The following is a 17,027-nucleotide window of genomic DNA, read 5'->3' on the forward strand; positions in this document are numbered from 1 at the left end:
GGTGGAGAGAGCAGGCAGAATTGAGATTAAGTACCAGGGGCCAGGCTTTCAAGCATATCAAGTTGCATAGCCTCAGCAATTTTAGATAAGGTAGTTTATCCAATGCCTGCAACCTCTCCATAGCCTGGAGGAGTATGCATCTAATCTGTGGTTTGTCTTGATGCCACACAGCTGTTGTCACAGAGCATGTATTGTTACCAGACATAAGGGGGAGTAAGGATTTGTTACAGGTGCATTCTTTATGGGTTGGAGAAAGAGAGCCAGGCAGAACTTTAATCTGTTTTCAGATGTTTATTTTAAAAGCAGCCACACATCAGACTCAAATGGGATTATTTAAACTAAGTCCCTACATTAGGCTACTGCTGATTTACATTGACAATATTCTAGCGTTCTGCATAGCAATAGTCCTATTTCAGCTCTGAGGGTACAAGCATTGACTTTCCCAGAATCAACCAATCTTACGCTACAAGGTAAGACAAGCATGGTTTAAGATCTCTCTACTGGCTTAAGGTGCTCCTTCCCCCTAAAAGTAAACCTGCTTAGAGCTCTGTAGTCAGATAATAAATATTAAATAGTCCATTGTGCATGTCTATACAAGAAAAATAAATATCTGGCTTTATAAATTAACTTCCTACAGCTAAATTCCACTGAGTGCAAAACTAATGCTGGTAGATGGGGTTCTTAGGTCAAAGTATAAGCTTACAAAAATGCACTGTCCTAATATGCTGACTTATCAAAGGTCTTTGGAGAAGTCAAAGCAGACAGTACCCAGCCTATTGAAAACCCAGACAAGTTACTCTCCCTCTCTTCAGGGATGGCTGTGTAAGTACACATTATATTTGAGCAGCATTACAGTCTCAACTACCCTGAGCCAGTTGTACTCAGCAGATCAGTCTGGTTAGAGGTGTACACTTCACTGACTGAAAAGAGCAGCAAAGTAATTTAAAGAAAATGGGTGGCTGGCTTGCTTGGTGCATCACCCTTTGCACTGACAGCTCAAAAAGAGGATCTGTCTCTGGATTGATTTTTGAATCTTGCAAGACACAATCTAAATTTTAAACCTGTAACTGACTTCTGCACTTATGACTAAAGGATGTGTTGCTGTGCTACAGGCAACTGTAAGGACCTACACAAAAGGGACTAGAGGCTGCAGGTTAAGTTGCGGCTCTAGTTGTGTGCCTTAAACTCAGGCTCCCTGTGAAATTATCAAGCTACAGGAGAGCAGAGCCATCAGGACTAAATCCTACTAGGTATAATGACCTAGAGCAGTAGCTTAGTCACTTAAACATACCTTCTCTGTGGGTCTTGCAGGGGTTGCTTACACCAGCAGATCTGATATGTTATGTTGAGATAAAAAGGGAGCCTGTGGTGGTTGGAAACCTAAGTACCCATTATGAACTCCATGTAGCATTAACAATCTGAACTCAAACAACAGAAGCCCCCCCTTACATACTATCCACTTCTTTACTCCAAAATGCATGATTCAAAACACCTGATATGAGATCATCAAATGTCAGGTTGGCATCTGGCAATCCCTGAATATGCAAATACTGCTAAGGGTTAATAGTTGATTAGGGAGCAGTGGTGACTACTTCAGCAGCTGACGGTGGTGGTAGTAGCCAAGCGCTGGCGTAGCTGGTTGGCAAAGTCCACCTGGGTCTGGGAGAGAACTTGGTTGATAACTGTCTTAGGCAGCCAGCCCTGAAAAAGAGGAACAGGATAAGGAGTGTGGCTTTGCAAGGAGTCAATTTTGCAGTGAGGCTGGCCTGTGGGTTTGGATAAAACAAACCAAATCTTTCTGCAGGGAAAGAGTTGGAACTTCAGAGAAGCTGAAATAGCTTTCACCTGCCTCACACTGGAGATTCCATTGTTGGGGTGAATTTCACATCAAGAAGTTAAGCAGCTGGTTACCAGTTTCTAGCCTTGACATTCATCCACCTTCTCACAAGGGAGTCTGTCTGAAAGCCATTTACCCTGCCCTTACCTTTAAGTCAATGCTGAGCAGCCAAGTTAGGTGGGTCTGTGATGGATCTTCAGCCAGTGGACGGAGAACCATGCAGGTGGGTCCATTCTCAGCTCTGGAGACAGGCAAGAAAACATGGCATTAGCAAACCAGACCCCAGGATTTGCCATCTTCTGTGGAAACAGCTTTAAAGGCAGGAGGGTGGCAATTCCTGTCCCCTCTGTCTCAGGCCAAGGTTTGCCCCAGAACTTGATCCTGCTGCTGATTGAAGTTTCTCCAGCCCTTGGCCCCAATTTAAGAAATCAGGTTAAAAATGGGGCTGTGAAGAACAGCTCCTCCTAACAGACATGGAAAATCAGTACTGCATTGAGTGCATATACCTAGTCTGGCTGCTGGGCATAAGTGGTGGATGAGTTGCTACCCCCACCATGCTAGTCATTACTGAGTGTGGAACTCCATTGCTTCTTGGAAATAACTGAGCTAAAGTTGCCTGAAGCCTAGAAATAGGTGTGAGCTGCCTCAGAGGTGGAGGCATTTATTAAACAAGTGTTAGAGGAAGGAGGGGCAGTACCAGTTTAAAAAAAAAAAAAAAGCAGGGCAGGAGGAGTCCTGCCTCCCTTATACTTTAGACTCTTCCATACTAGTTAGCATGGAGGAGATAATTTCCTGCCCAACTGACATGCTCACCTCTTTCACTGGTACTTTCCTCCATGTCCTTTTGCTACACCAGACTGGAAGAGGTTGAGCCGCCAAGTACAGAGCCTCAGCTCCCAGAGGAGCCCCCATACCAATACTAGCTCTGCTTAAGCTGTTGCAGGCAGGCTGTGGCCTCTTAGGTTAGACAGGTCCTGCTCTGTACTGGAGTGGTTAGGCTAAACTGCTGTGTGCAGGTGCTCACTTGAGCAGAGTTAGCACACATACGTCCACCGAAGCTGGGAACAGCCCCTCCTGGGCGCAGATACCCTTTCTTGTCTATTAAACGAGCTGCTCTGGCTTTTTATTTTTTTTTTTTGTGGGGGGTGTGTCTTATACCTTATAAATCCCTTCTGTTCTGGCATTGCGCCGTAGTTTGTGGCCATCCCTGCCAGGACACATGTGGAGCCGCGTCTTTTAGAACACCGGACGCTGACGAAGTCCCGAGGTCCAACCACATTGCCAGGGGTGGTGGCAGTTTCATGGGTGATCACCGTATCTTTCCCAATCTTTTGGAGAATCTGGACAGCAACAATAACACAGCATTAGGCAGAGCCAGCATACTATGGCTGTTTACGCTGTCATTACTTTTAAGAGTCTGAGTGTAGTGTATGTATGTTACTAGCTGCGTCACACTAGTAGAAATCTTGCACAGTTTTCCTTTCCCCAGACCCAGACTGCTGTCTGCCTCCATCTTCCTGGAACCATGTGGGGGCGTGTGATGTATTGAAGGATTCAGCTAGGGTGAGGTGGCAGCAAATATACACCATGCTGTAGGCTGCACTTTGGGGGCCAAGGTTTAAGTGTGAGAGGTGGCTTAACACACATCCAGCACTGACTCATACCCACCTGGACTTGCTGGCTGCTGAGATAAAAGAAATGGACTTCTCCCCTCAGCTGACACCTTGTGGCTATTGCCAAACAAGCTCCATGTCTGCTGAAAGGCAGAGCTAGTGGTCTGCCTTCTAAGAGAAGCTTGATTCTGGCACTCTAGGCTGGAACATCTGCCAGCCCTGAGGTATTATCCCTTGGGGCACACCAGACATTTCCCTCTTTATAATATGTACACTTGCACCTCTTGAATCTGGCACCATTGGGAATTTTTTGGACCATAGGCATTGTTTATCCTTCATTATGGTCAAAGTCTGTTACTAAAGCTTTTGTATGTAGAACATGCCATAAGATAAATTCCTCATGTACTCAGTTTAAATGGTTATTGGGCATGGGGGTGCAGGGGTCTAACCCATGAGTGTTCGTGGACCACAGGTGCCCAGCTTAAGAAGGTTCACTAGCCCCTCTCCAGCAAAGCACATTCTTGTGTCCTTGGCTGAAGCGGCACCAAAGCAAGCAGCGAATGAATGTAGAGCCTCTACCCTGATTTCCTTGACGTTTGGATTCCACTCTCCCATCTGCTCCATTCTTTCCACCAACTCAGCATATACACAGTCCAAAGGCTGGTCAACCACCACCTCAAGCCGGAACACCTTCCCAATGTCTGGGAGCACCTTGCTCAGCACTTTGTCCCCATTCCTCTACAAGAAATCAGAAAGACTCAGGGTTAATAGCTCCCCTAGGTGCATTTAAGAAAGGACACCTTAGAAACCACCAGAGATCCTACCGCAATGGTCTCTGTTTTCCAGCCATCCTGCTCTTCGAGAATGCGGAGTGATGTCTGAAGGGCTTCCTCTCCCTGTTTAATGTAGGACATGTCCGCTTCATTGAAGGGCTTCTCCTCCAGCCTGGAGCCTGAACAGAGTAGAGGGTTTTACTTCGGCCTTCAAGCATTGTTGGTTGCAGCTCTGTCCTTGGCCAAACACCATCACGCTACAGAGCTCAGCTAAGCTATTCTGTCCCCTGCCGCTGGGGGCTTTCAGCATGATGATAGTTTCCTGCTATCTTTCTGCATATTTATTTTGCAGAAGAATAAGCTAGTGCATTTTGATAGGCAGAAGCATGGCTGAGTTTGCTGCAGCTTGTTTCCCAACCTATGGGTCAGGAGCCAAACATGGCTCATGGCTGGGCTGAGCAGCTCCACAGGTGGCTATTAAGAAGCCATTCATAACTCCTGAAGTGGTTCTCAACTTCTTAATTGGCTTAACAGCTGTCACAGTTAGTTAAACAAATCAAGCAAATTGGGAACCATTTCAGCTGCAGGGCAAAGAACTGCATACCTGAGGAGCAGCGCCCAGCTCAGGTGAAGTGGAGGCCTAAGTCTGAGAATGGGAAGGGACGGCAGAGCTGCTCAGCTCCCTGGCTTCCAGCCTCTGCAGGGATGGGGTTCCCCCAACACCTCAGCAGGGTTCCCAGAGCTGGGTCTACCAGCCAGGGCTCTGTGCCTGAGCCAGGTTCCAGACACAGGTCTCTGTGCCACCTCTAGCTCCCTCCAGCCTGTGAGTGACTCCCTAGTTTCTGATTTGTCAACCTTGATTACTATTTTTGGTTCTCTGTGCCTTAAATATTGAGTCTGTTCAGGTATGGCTATGGTCTGAAGAAGTGGGTCTGTCCCATGAAAGCTCACCTAATAAACTATTTTGCTAGTCTTTAAAGTGCTACTGGACTGCTTTTTTGTTTTGATAGTATATAGACCAGCACAGCTCCCTCTCTGTTACAAGTCCCTGAGCATGACTGCCCTAGCCTCCTGCAGCCTGAGTGACTCCCAGCCCCCGAGTGAGACACCCTTAGCCCCCTTCAGCCCCTGTGACTCCTAACCCATAGAGCACTGTGTATATTTGCCACCACCTGGCCCTAGCTGAATCCTTAATCACACAGACACTACTAGCCTGAGTGAGACACCCTTAGCTCCCCTTCAGCCCCAGTGACTCTCAGCCTCTGAGTGAGGCTCCCCCAGCCCCCTTGAGCTGCTGAATGTGTCTCCCCTAGCCTCCTGGAGTCCGAGTGTGGGGCATAAGCTGGGGGAAGCAGTCTGGGGACAAGTGTCTTTCCACCACCCCAACTGACTAACTATAGTGAATATAGTGTTATTGCTTTATGAAGATATTTCCCCTTTTCTATTATTTCTATTTCTATAAATAACTATTGTGAATATAAACAATGAGGGGCACAATTTTATAGTCTTGCCTCAGGCACAAAATTAGCTAGTTACAGCTCTGCTCTCCCATCGCCCCCATATTTTGAATTGCTGTGGGTCACCCAGTCTTCCTGAACTGTCAGAATGGCTCCCCATCTGGAAAAGGTTGAGAACTGCTGGGCTAGTCCTGTGGGGAGGACTGTCATAGGCTTGAATGGGGCAGGTTCCCCCTCCTGTCCCACACACTATCGGTGTGCACTTGGCAGACTGGTACTTACTAAGTAAGGAGCTCCTCCGACGAACTTGGTTGATCCATTTACTGGGCCCAGAGCCAGCAAAGGTGAGTCTATTCAGTTCCTGGCTGATGGCAACTGCAGCCTGCTTCTTCAAGCCTGGAAAGGAGGAGGTGAGATTGAAGTGAAAAGAGCTATGCAGCTCACAGCTCCACTCCTCAGGACTCTGCTAGGCAAAGACAGGCTCTGTCTCCACCCATTTCCTCTCACCAGGCCCACACTGATTTTTCTCTAACTTTTATCTTCCACCCTGACTCGTCAGGTCTTTACAGCTACAGAAGCAGAGGTTAGCCTCATCTATATGCTTCTGAAGCAGTGGCCTGTGGCTACAGCCCTTGTCTTGGATTTCTGCAGGCATGCTGGGCCTTAAAAAAAAAAAAAAAATCCATTTGCTCCCTTTCCAGCTGAGTGTAACAATTTTATATGGCTGAGGCTTCACAAAGCCCCCGGGGAAGGGTACTAGCCACATCCCAGGGAGGGACTCTAGCAAGTTCACAACTTCGGAAACTTCAGCTTACCCCAAAGCTGTTTTATAAAAACGGACGTAGCTCCTGCTTTTCAAATTACACGGCAGGGCGCGGTTGCCCACTTGTACACCACTCTATGCAACAGCCCCCCTGGCAGAAGGGAGAAAGGCTCCTTCCTTCCAAGCCCACAGAACAATCCTTGCCACAGAAAAGGTTGACAACATAAACATGGTACCACATGGAATCCAACCCTCGAATCATTCCCCAGCCCCACAGAGCCTGACAAATCCAGAAGCCAAAAAGCATCTGGTGGATGTTTCTCTGGCTCCAGGGGTTTGGTCACTAGCAATCTGGAAGAGAGCAGACACTTAGCATGTGGTGAGGGTCATCTGTCATTTTTTAGGGGCCCAACAGGGCAGGGTATGTTTGCTCTGCACAGAGATACACTTATGGCACTATAAACAACAGCCTCCCTGGAGATGCAGGACTCTTCTCCAGCCAGAAAAAGGTATCATCCTGCACCTGTTGCTCTAGAGAGTGGACTGGCAACAAAAAGAGGAGCAGCTACTAGATTTTTTAAGGCCAGCTGGAACAATTAGGGACATGGGGCAGATCGCTACTGCCAAGGGAACTATGACAGTTTGTCAGCTGAGGGTCAGTGTAACACAGCAGAGGATGCCTGATTGGTAAGCTCTTGAGCCTTTAAGCCAGCCACCCCCATCCCAGCTCCTTCCCAGTCATTGCTGCGTGCCCTGCTCACCAGTCAGGTTGTGCAGGTGCCTGTAGGAGATCCCAGCACACAGTTTGAAAGTTGCTGGCAGCATGTTTCTCGTCTGGTTGTAGCTCAACGTTTGCGTCTCCGGGGCTGCCTCTGCTGGAGTCGTGCAACTGCTGCAGCTTGCCTCCCGCACAGCCTTAAATACATCAGCTGAAGGATGCTAGTCTGTCAGTGGGGAGATAAGACCAGCCGTCACTTATTCAGGCTTGCTGAGAGGCCAAGGCCAAATGCCTCATGCATCTGTCATGGGCAGCGTTACAAGGGGCAAAGCTGATCAAGGAAACAAGCAAATCTGCCCTGGCTGTTGTTAACCCTCTGCAGCCAAACCAGATGTTCTCTCTCTCCAGCACAGCAGCTGAGCAGTTAGCCAAACCTAGTCCCAAAGCAAAGGCCACCAGCGGGTCAGGGCCAGGTGTTCTTGCTAAACTGTTTGTACCAGTTCCCAGCCAGGTAGCCTGTGGTCAGCCCAGGCTGGAGAGTGAGTCTCCCTCCCAGGGAAGGAGTTGAACAGAGCTGTGATAAAGGCTGTCCCCAGGGCTTAGGAACTCCAGTTAACCCCAGGGGGTGCTGCTTGGCAATGCCTGGGCCAGAGCGATCACTCTATGCTGCGTGAGCAGGTCCATAGGGGTGTGGGAGGGCACAGGGGGGCAATGGATGGTTCAGGGGTTGGCAATGGAAGCTGCTTCCTCAGGAACGGGGTGGGTGGGAGGCATTGCTGTTGCTGCATACAGGCACTGTCTGGCTGGTCCTCATAGTGGGGCCTGGAGGGCAGAGCTAGTGCCAGCTTCACGCACGCCTCCCAAGGGGTTCATCCTCCAGCTTTAGCAAAGCAGGGGCATGGAGGGGTAGAGGGGCAGCCTGTCAGCTCAGCCCCTGCAGATTCCAGCTGGACACTAGGTGGGAGAGGGATGCAGCCCTGGCTGAGCAAAGACGCTGGGGGGGCAGCAGTCCCTGAGCGAAGGTGGGGGGAAATGCGGGTTTGAACCATGATGGGCCCACGCAGACATCTCTGAGCATAGGGCCCCCCTCTTATGATCAGGCCAGAAGTCACCCTCCCAGGCCTCGAGCCATCTTCTCAGCTCAGCAGCCCCAGAGCCACCTGGGACCAAACAGAGCCACTGGCTTTGGGGAAGAGGAACCCAACCCTACCACCTCACAGGCACCTTTTTCCAGCAGGCCCATTGCTCCTTGCGTGCTTCGGGGCACCCTGACCACACCTGGCCCAGGAGGTGTGGGTGCGCGAGTCAACACGGGCACATACTGCAGCTTCCTTGCTGTGTGCGCTAGGGCCAGACTCGCTACCCCAGAGCCTGGGTCTGTGCCAGGCTAGCAGGCAGAAACCAGCTCCTACTAGAGCCTCCCAGCACACACTTCACCCAGCAGAGGAAAGGGAGCTCGCCTGGTCCATCAGGAGGGGAGGGGGCAGCAGCAGAACCAGCCCTATAGGCAGAGAGGGCTCCCATCTCATCTGCTCCCCTGGGGGCACAGTGGAGGATTCTAACTCTCCAGGGCACATACTGCTTCATCCAGGGCTGACGCAACCTTCACGAACAGCAGCACCAGGCATTTATGTACCCCTACGGCCCCAAGAGGTGGTCAGGGCCACTATCCCGTTTCACAGAGGGGAAACCGAGGCACCAGAGGGGAAGCACCCAACAAGCCAATGGCTGGGAGGTGAAGCCGCTGGAACCATTTAACAAGGTTGCTGGTGCATTCTCGCTCTGGGACCATTGTTAAATGCAGCTGGGCTGTTTTTTTTTTTTTGAAGGAGCTCTGCTCTAGGAAGGATTTTGGAGCAGTGCTGGAAGCCAGACTAGCCAATCACAGTGGTGCCCTCTGGCCTGGGAAACACTGACTGCTTCAGGTTACCGGGCTGGGCTCGGAGCCCAGGTCTGCCCCAAAGCAGTGCAATACAACTGCAGTCATCATGGGAAGGGGAAGTCCCCCCACATGGAGGTATTAGCTGGGCCAGTATCTCCTCCTGAGGTTGGAGGATCTCCCAGCACGGGTGGGTACACTGACAGAGAAACGATAATGCTCAAGGCTAAGATGACATTTCCCAGATGAGTTACAGCCCCAGAGACAAAGGCTTAGGAAAGCCAGTGAATCACCAGCTGCTTCCTTTGACGTCAACTTTCGTACCCTTGTGTGGAGGGCCTGACCTTCCCCGTTGATGTTGCTAAACAGGGGAGGTGTGAGGTTAGCCCCCTCTGTGTCACTAACCCAACAGCCCAGCCTCAAAGGCCTCCTGCAGGGGTTGGGTGGCCAGGGCACCAGGCTGGGACCTGGAAACACTGGGCTGCAGGACAACCATCGCCAAGTCAATCCCCTGGTTTCCTGCTATCTCGTGAGCTCTTGCGGGACTGCCTCCAGTTACAGTCTGGCACAGCACCCAGTGCTACCAAAATACAACTAACTACTACCCCCGAGAGCAAGACATCCATTTTGCGCCCCATCTGCCAGGAGCCTCCAGTTCCTGAACCGGAGACCATACACACTGCCCAGCCACCCTGGCACAAGCCTTCCACCGGGGAGGCATCACCATTTGGGAGCCTGCAGCAGGCCCAGGCATGAGCACAGGCAGAGGTACACAGGTGCCAGAGCAACTTTAACACCCAACAGCTGCTGGGTGGATGGTGGAGACAGACTTTCACATCACCACTTCACCTGCCCCTCCCAGCAGAGTGTGTGAACCTCCTCTCCCTCCACCCGCTTCCTCGTCCAAGATCACATGCTACCCCCACTCCCTCCCCTTAATCTTCTTGTCATTGCCTGCGGGAAGGACACTGCATAGAAACAAACTGTCTTTTCTGGCCTGCTAGATAAGAGACCTCCAGCCTTTAAGTGAGCAGTCCAATCGATTCCTTAAAGCTGTGGCAGGAATAGGAGCGATTGTTTTAATGCCAACAGATAAACTATCAGGCCTGGCTGCAAATGACACAAGCGAAGCAAAGCCAGGAGCTGGCCTGCCTCATGACATCGGCCCATTTCAATCACCTGCCAGGCTCAAATCCCACTGAGCAAACAGGGCTGGGGTGAAACGTGGCTTTCCAAACAGTCTGTGTGTTTTCCACTTGCCTAGGTAAGGGCCTTTCACTTGTCTCACCAGGAACTTGCGCGGACAGGACTCACCAGTTGGTCGTGCATGCCGCAGGGCGCATACAAGGGCTCCAGGGCTGGACGTGGCTTTTGGAGGGATGGAGGTCTTTACGTCCAGTGGCCAGATGAAGTCAGCCACAATCCCTAGAAGGAAAACAAAACAGCATAGATGGTAGGCACATTTCGCCCAAGGACATTTTGTCCTTCTAGCCCAAACGTCAAAGTCCCACCTCAGCTATGTGGCCAGGTTTTGGTCTGAGCAGGTAGAACCACATGGGGGGAATTTTTCTGTGACACTTCACCAGTTTTTGAAATTAAAACATTCCTACCCCGCCCGTTGAATGCCAGCTCTCTGCTGTTCAGCTGACGCCACCAGCCTGGGTGCCCAAGCTGGGCCCATGGGAAGAGTCGGGTGATAAGTCACCCTGTTCTCAGGGCTCTCCTTAGGGGTATGCAGAATACGCAGCTGCCCCAAGCTGAGTGGTCTCCTAGGCAGCTGTGGGCAGTGTATGCCTAGGGCCCCTGCCGCTGAGATGGGACAGCAGCGGCCAACACCACTCCCCATCCTCCTGCAGGCTGTGCCCAGCTGTCACTCACCCACTCTGCATCACTGGGATCTGGAGCAGGGCCTTGGCTCTGGGAGCGGGGACCTGGACAGAGTGGTGGAATACAAGGGCAGCAGCTGGGACCCCTGTGTCATCCTGATGACCGTGGGTAGGCAGAGCAGCACCAACCCGATTGAACAAGGGGGTGACGTCTTTCTTCCCAGGGGAACAGGACAAAGGAGGGAGGAGGGCACTGGCTGGTTTCAGCTGGAACTGGGCTGTGGAGTGGGGCAGTCTCGTCTGGCTGGAGAGGGAGGAAGGGGACCAGGGCCCTGGCCCAGGGACGCCTCTGAGGCCCCCTCTCCACAAGATGGATTGTACTGACAGCTTCTGGTTTCTGTGCTGACAAGTCTGTTCTATGCGATGCCCCTGTCACCTGATAAAGCTCCTGTTCTCCCTGCTGAGTGAGAGTCACATCTGACTGCAGCGGGGGTGCACGGCCTGATGACCCCCATGCTCTGAGACACCTCCCCTCTGCAGGGCCACGCAGCTCAGGATGTTTCAGTCATGGGAGGCCCATTCCTGGTGGCAGCCACGGCCTAGGCTGGGCTAGCCTGAGAGAGAAGCTGAACCAGACCAGCACGTGGCCAAGCCCTGGCTAGCAGTGCCCTCTCTGCACGGCTCGCCAGCACCCCTACTGACCTGGCCGCACCGCCTCACAGAGCGGGCAGCGCCTCTGCGGGCACTAACTCACCAAAGCCAGGCAGCACCCAGCTCCGCCTGTGCTAGGGAAAGCCCGTGCACAAGAGCACATCTCCAGATGCTGGGCTACTCCCCCCTGCCCCGGCAACAGATGAAAGCAGCGCGCCTTTGTTGTGGGGACCAGGCGGTGGCACCCTGCGCGTGGTTGGTAACGGCGCACTTGGAAGTTAAATGTGTTCCCACCGCTGCACACAACCCCACACAGACTTCAACGTGCCGGCCAGGGTTCCCCCTCCTTTCTTCTGTCCGTGGGTGGAATAAGTTTTGTTACGCGCACGGAAGCATGTGCAGATGTTCGCCAAACAACAGCCGCCCAGGCGGCCGGCTGCGGGCACTCCAGGCTGCTGCCAGCCACCGACATTACCCAGCCACCTCCTGTCCCCAGGCTACAGTACAGGCAAGAGGGGGTTAAGCCCTAAAGCTGCATTGTGCACCAGGGAACGCGGCTGCAGGAGCTCCAGCCAACCTGGCCAGGGAGGCGGCTCAGCGTGGGAGGCTACCTATGGGATGGAGCAGCCCCTCACTTCCTAGGGCTAGGACCCAGGGTGGGGTGCGTGAGTGAGTGAAGAGGATGTTAAACCTCTGCCTGGGGGGGGCTGCTGTGTCGCCTACAGGCTCAGGGTGTGAACAGACAGGAAATCGCCCTGCTCCTGGGTTCGCTGTAATTTTTGCCATCCGTGGGTGAATAAATTTTATGAGCATCGAGGCACGTGCGGAGGTGCACCACCAGTAGAAACACAGGCTGCCGGCTGTGGGCGCTCTGCTAATCAGCTGGGCAGCCCCTGAATCTCTCCCGGGCAGCCGCCCCAGCGCTCAGCTTTCAGCGAATGCTGCTCCCCTCCCCTCCCACACCAGAGCCACAGTGCTGATCCCGTGCAAGATTTTGGCATGTGCAGGGCTTGGCTCCTCCTGGCATGTACCCCCGGCCAGAGGGTCTTGGGTCTTCTTGGGGTGCTGCCCCAGCCAGAGGCACTTGAGCCTGTGGGTCAAGTTGTTGGTGAGCTGAGTGCTCCAGCCTTGTTCTCAGCTCCGTGCTGGGAGCAGGATCCACCCAGGGGGCGGGGAGGGGGTATGAAGGACAGCAGGGCTGACGGGGTGAAGAAGCACAGCGTGGAGCAGACAGGGAGAGGGGGAGCACAGAACAGGCTGATCAGGCCAGGCCAGAAGTGACACGGAACCAGCCTGTCTCCACCGCTGGCAGGGGGACATTGGGACTGCAAGCTGGCACACAGCGAGGGTTGCACTGATGGACCAGCAGGAGGAGTAGGCGGCCCCAGGTGCTACACCTTCACCCCACCACCAGCCTTCCACGCCCCCTCCACCATCAGCGACAGGCAGCAGCAGGACCTGCCAGTACTGATGGAGGGACGGGGGCAGGGACAGAAAAGGTTGGGATAAAGCCAGGACTGTCCCTTTAAACACAGACATCTGGCCCCCGACCCTGGGTGAATCCTCCCTGAGCCCCAGGGCAGAGAGGGAGCACTGCTTCCCTGGAATTGAGCCGAGCCCCTTGGGGGCTGAGCAAGACGGCTGCTGGAGAAGGGGGGAAGCCTGGAAGGTGGGCTGCCAAGTGCTGCAACTCCGACCCTGGCCCCCTGGAGCAGAGCAGGCCCTCACCTGCTTGGCTCACGCGTGAGGAGGGGGAGGGCCCGCCAGCCCGGCCTGAGCCCACCTGCGCACACAGCCAACGGTTCCCTGGCTCCTTTGGTTTCCAGAGCAACAGGCAGGGAGGCGATTTTCCCTGTTCTCACCGTCTGCAGGGAGCCCACCAGCAGCTGGACCTTGGAGAGGCAGGCGAGGGAGCAGGGCTGGCTGGGCGGAAGGTGCTCATGGCTGGCAGCACAAGAGGCTCAGTTGCTGCACCACGGAGGGTCAGGTAGGTGCCAGCGCTGGGGGATGCGGCTGGTTCCCTGCGGACGGACATGCAGGCTGGCTGGCTGTGCAGATGAGGGATGCCTGGCTGATCTCCTCGCCGAGGTGGCTGGTTTGCTTTCAGCACGGCAAGGCGGGGATGCACACGAGCCCCTGGTGCCCAGAGCGCAAGGCCCAGAGAGGACTGGCTGGAACAGACTAGTTCCCGTATCCCAGCCGGCTGTAGCCAATGCTCCTCCTAAATTTTTCCGTCCACATACGGAATAAATTTTGTCATCTGCACTGAGGCACGTAAGGATGTACACCACCAACAGAAACACAGGCTGCCGGCAGTGTGCGCTCTGTTCATCAGCTGGGCAGCATTTAACTCTCTCCTGGGCAGCTGCCCCAGGTATCAGCATACAAGGAACCGTGGCAGCCTCCAGCACTGCTTTGCTTGGAGAAACTAAGCTTTGTGAGGCCAGGAAGCTCTTCACTCTGTCACTGCCCCCAGTGGCAGGGTGGTGCCAGCCTGGTCACCTCTGCGTGCTCCTGCATGTTATTTGCCTTCTCTCCCGCCGCTGGGAGCAGCAGTTCAACAGGCGGGAGAGCGGGGGGCAAGAAAAGGCTGGCCCCTTTCAGCTCAGCTGGTTCGGAGAGCCAAGGGGAGCGGAGACTAGTCACTGAGAGCCCACAGCTGCCGCACTCTCTTTGCAGGTGCCTGGAGTTCCCGGCCCATGAGCCCACGCTGCCAGCCAGACGGTGCTGAGCGCAGGCTCCCCCAGGGAGGGCCTGGGTTACCATGAGTCACACAGCAGAGACGAGGAGTGGGCCCCAGCTCACCAAGAACATGACTTGGTCTCCTTTGGGCCCGGAGCCATCCCCATGGGAGTCCCACACCATCGTGGTGGTGGCCATCTTCTGCTGTGTGTGCCTGCTGCACTTAATGGCCTTCCTGTACACCATCTGCTTCCAGCTCCGGGGGCACTCCAGGCCAGGCCCCCGCCTGGCCAGCCCCGCTGCCTATGAGGAGAATGAGATTGCCACCTTCCAGCCGTCGTCCTCCACTGCCACCGCACCAGCCAGGGCCTGAGCAGAGGGCAGTATGAGCAGCTCCTAGCTCCGCCTTAAAGCAGCAAGCTGGGGAAGTGATGGTGCCTCTCAGTCTGGAACTACAGGCGGCCTCAGTCAGGGAAGCTGCTGCTTTGAGTGGAGCCAAGCCAGTTTGCACGGGCTGGGAACCTGGCCCAGAGGGTTCACCAGCTGCAGCACCTGCTTTCAGGGCCTGGCTGGACTGAGCTCTGGCCATCGGGGACAGCCTGACTGACCCTCCTGCAGCCAGGCCCAGGCTGTCTGCAACTGTGCCAGACAGAAGGGTTAAATCCCTGCTTGTAGCAGCCTGCCCTGTCTTTGCTAGGGGCCTGGAGCACCTCCGCTCCACCAGGCGTGGACACCACTGGCAGCCAGGGGCAGGCCCCAAGGGAGCTCCTCTTCTCAGCATGTTACAAAGGGCCAACCTCATTCACCAGTCCCAGTCGGCAGCCCGTGCCACCTGCCGTTCCCGGGCCTGGGAACTGCTGGGAGCCCCAGCTCACCCTGCAGACAGCATGGGGCAAAATCCAAGGGGAAAGCCACCCTGAGGCTCTGGCAGAAGCAGCGCTGCTTAGCCTCTGGCCAGCGAAGGGCCCTTGCTGTGGCGCTAGAGCCGGGCCTTTTCCCTGCAGTGCCCCAGCACCCAACGCTCCCCTGCTTGAACACAGCATGGGGGGTGAGCAGGACGAGGCACCAGAGACACAGGAGCAGCTCCCAGCTCGACCGCCCGCTGCCTCGGTTAGTCTCCAGGCCCCTCCACACAAGTGTATGGGGATAAGCACCCTCCCTTGGTCTGTCTTGGCTCAGACTGAGCTCTACTGCACAGGGACCGACCCTCGCTGTGAACAGCGCCAAGGGGCTTCCAGTGCCACCAAAATGCGGGTTCAGCCTCCCAGACAAACCCTGCAGACGCAGGCAGGGCGTTCAGTCCCAGTCACTGCAGCGCGCCTTACCTGGTTCTCCAGGAGCTGGGGACTGAGTCTTCTCTCGCACAAGCAGCTCTGGCTTCCCCCAGGCAAAGGCCAGAGAAAGAGCCCCTTCTCTCTGCACCAAGGCCTCATTGGGAGCACCTGTGGGAGGAGGCTGGGGCTGATTGAAGGCAGAAGCTTGCAGGTGTGCGAGGGGCCTTGGCAGACAGTGTGAAACTTGGCCCACGAAAGCTTGTGCTCCAAAATAGCTGTTAGTCTATAAGGTGCCACAGGACTTCTTGTTCTTCTAGTGTGAAACCTGTGTCAGGCTAGGATACAGGGAGGCCCGCGGGCATCTCTAACTGCCCAACAGGTGGACTCAAACCTGGGGCCTCCACAGTCTGAGCTGAAATCTGCTGGCTCTCAGTGGCGGCTGGAGAGCAGCCTGTCTCTCTCTGAGAAGTGGTCTGGGTGCCACTCCATGGGGCAGCGACCCACACCTAGATGTGTGGGTTACAACTCCTATGCCCATGCCCCAGGCCTCAAGAGGCTCTGGTACTGCCCTTGGATTTCCTGCCCCATTCAGGTGCTGTCCCAGGGAGAGCCTGGAGGGAGCACACAGCTCCCAGGGGAGGGACACCAAGGACACAAGGCGGGGGCTGCAGTGCAGCTGGGAACCAGCTAGGGAAGGGTGGAGAGGCTAGAATCCAGCTCCCCTCCCCACCACCCAGCCTGCCACTGCCAGAAGCAACCCTGCTGCCCAGCCAGCACCATGTCTGCCAGCTCCCACGGTGGGTGGGAACACACCGCAGGGCGCAGGGCAAGCAGTGACAAGAACTCTGGGGCAACAGGTGTGACCCAGCCACCCCACAGTGGGCCTTGCTCCCCGGGGCTCCTGCAGCCCCTGTGGGACGTGCAGCAGGGGGCCACTGGCCCTGCTGTCCCATCCTGTACCTGGCGACTACTGAGGGGACTTGTCTCCAGCATAGGCGGCGTGAGGGCCTGGAGGGAAGTAGCCCAGGATGAGGAGTGCTGCAGAGGGCGGTGGCAGGCTGTCAAGCTACCCTCCCTGCCAAGGTAGGGGGTGGAAAGCCCAGGGCAGACAGGCCCGGTGCCTCGTTTCCTGCAGAGCCAGCTATGCTAGAGCTATTGGCATGCAGGCCCCGTGCATTGCAGCTGCCCCTGTGCAAGGACAACAGGGCACATCTGTTCACTAGAATCCTTGTGATGAAGTGGGGGATACCTGTGTGTGTGTGAGTGGCTCACAGAGGGTGTGGGGCTCCTGCTGAGGGTAACCTTGACGACCAGGTAACACCTTTGTACTGCAGACAAAGGAGGAGGTGGAGCCTGAGGGGTTTGAATTGGAACTGGGAGTTGGAAGCGGTTAGTCTGGGCTGAGGGAGAGAAAGACAAAGGAGGGGGCAAGGCCCCAGCTCTGGGGGCCCCTTGGGGCCTCCTCTCCCCAACATGGATTGGACTGGCTGTCTCTGCCTGCTGCACTGACTCCTCTGTACGATGCTGTGTCCTGTCGGCTAATAAACCCGCTGT

At 54.8% G+C, this 17,027-nt stretch overlaps 1 protein-coding gene across 1 annotated transcript; it reads right to left on the bottom strand.

The window, feature by feature from the left end:
* Positions 1-271: 271 nt before the first annotated feature.
* On the bottom strand, positions 272-10,479 carry STAR (steroidogenic acute regulatory protein). Its single transcript, XM_074981713.1, has 8 exons — positions 10,355-10,479; positions 7,205-7,387; positions 5,963-6,076; positions 4,275-4,402; positions 4,030-4,188; positions 2,996-3,177; positions 1,985-2,078; positions 272-1,701 (listed from the first exon to the last, which is right to left on the bottom strand). The coding sequence occupies exons 2-8, from the start codon at positions 7,266-7,268 to the stop codon at positions 1,594-1,596; spliced, it is 849 nt and encodes a 282-aa protein (XP_074837814.1). The 5' UTR covers positions 7,269-7,387; positions 10,355-10,479; the 3' UTR covers positions 272-1,593.
* Positions 10,480-17,027: the final 6,548 nt, after the last annotated feature.

Source organism: Carettochelys insculpta, chromosome 31 (genome assembly GCF_033958435.1).
Source record: "Carettochelys insculpta isolate YL-2023 chromosome 31, ASM3395843v1, whole genome shotgun sequence".
NCBI lineage: Eukaryota > Metazoa > Chordata > Testudines > Carettochelyidae > Carettochelys > Carettochelys insculpta.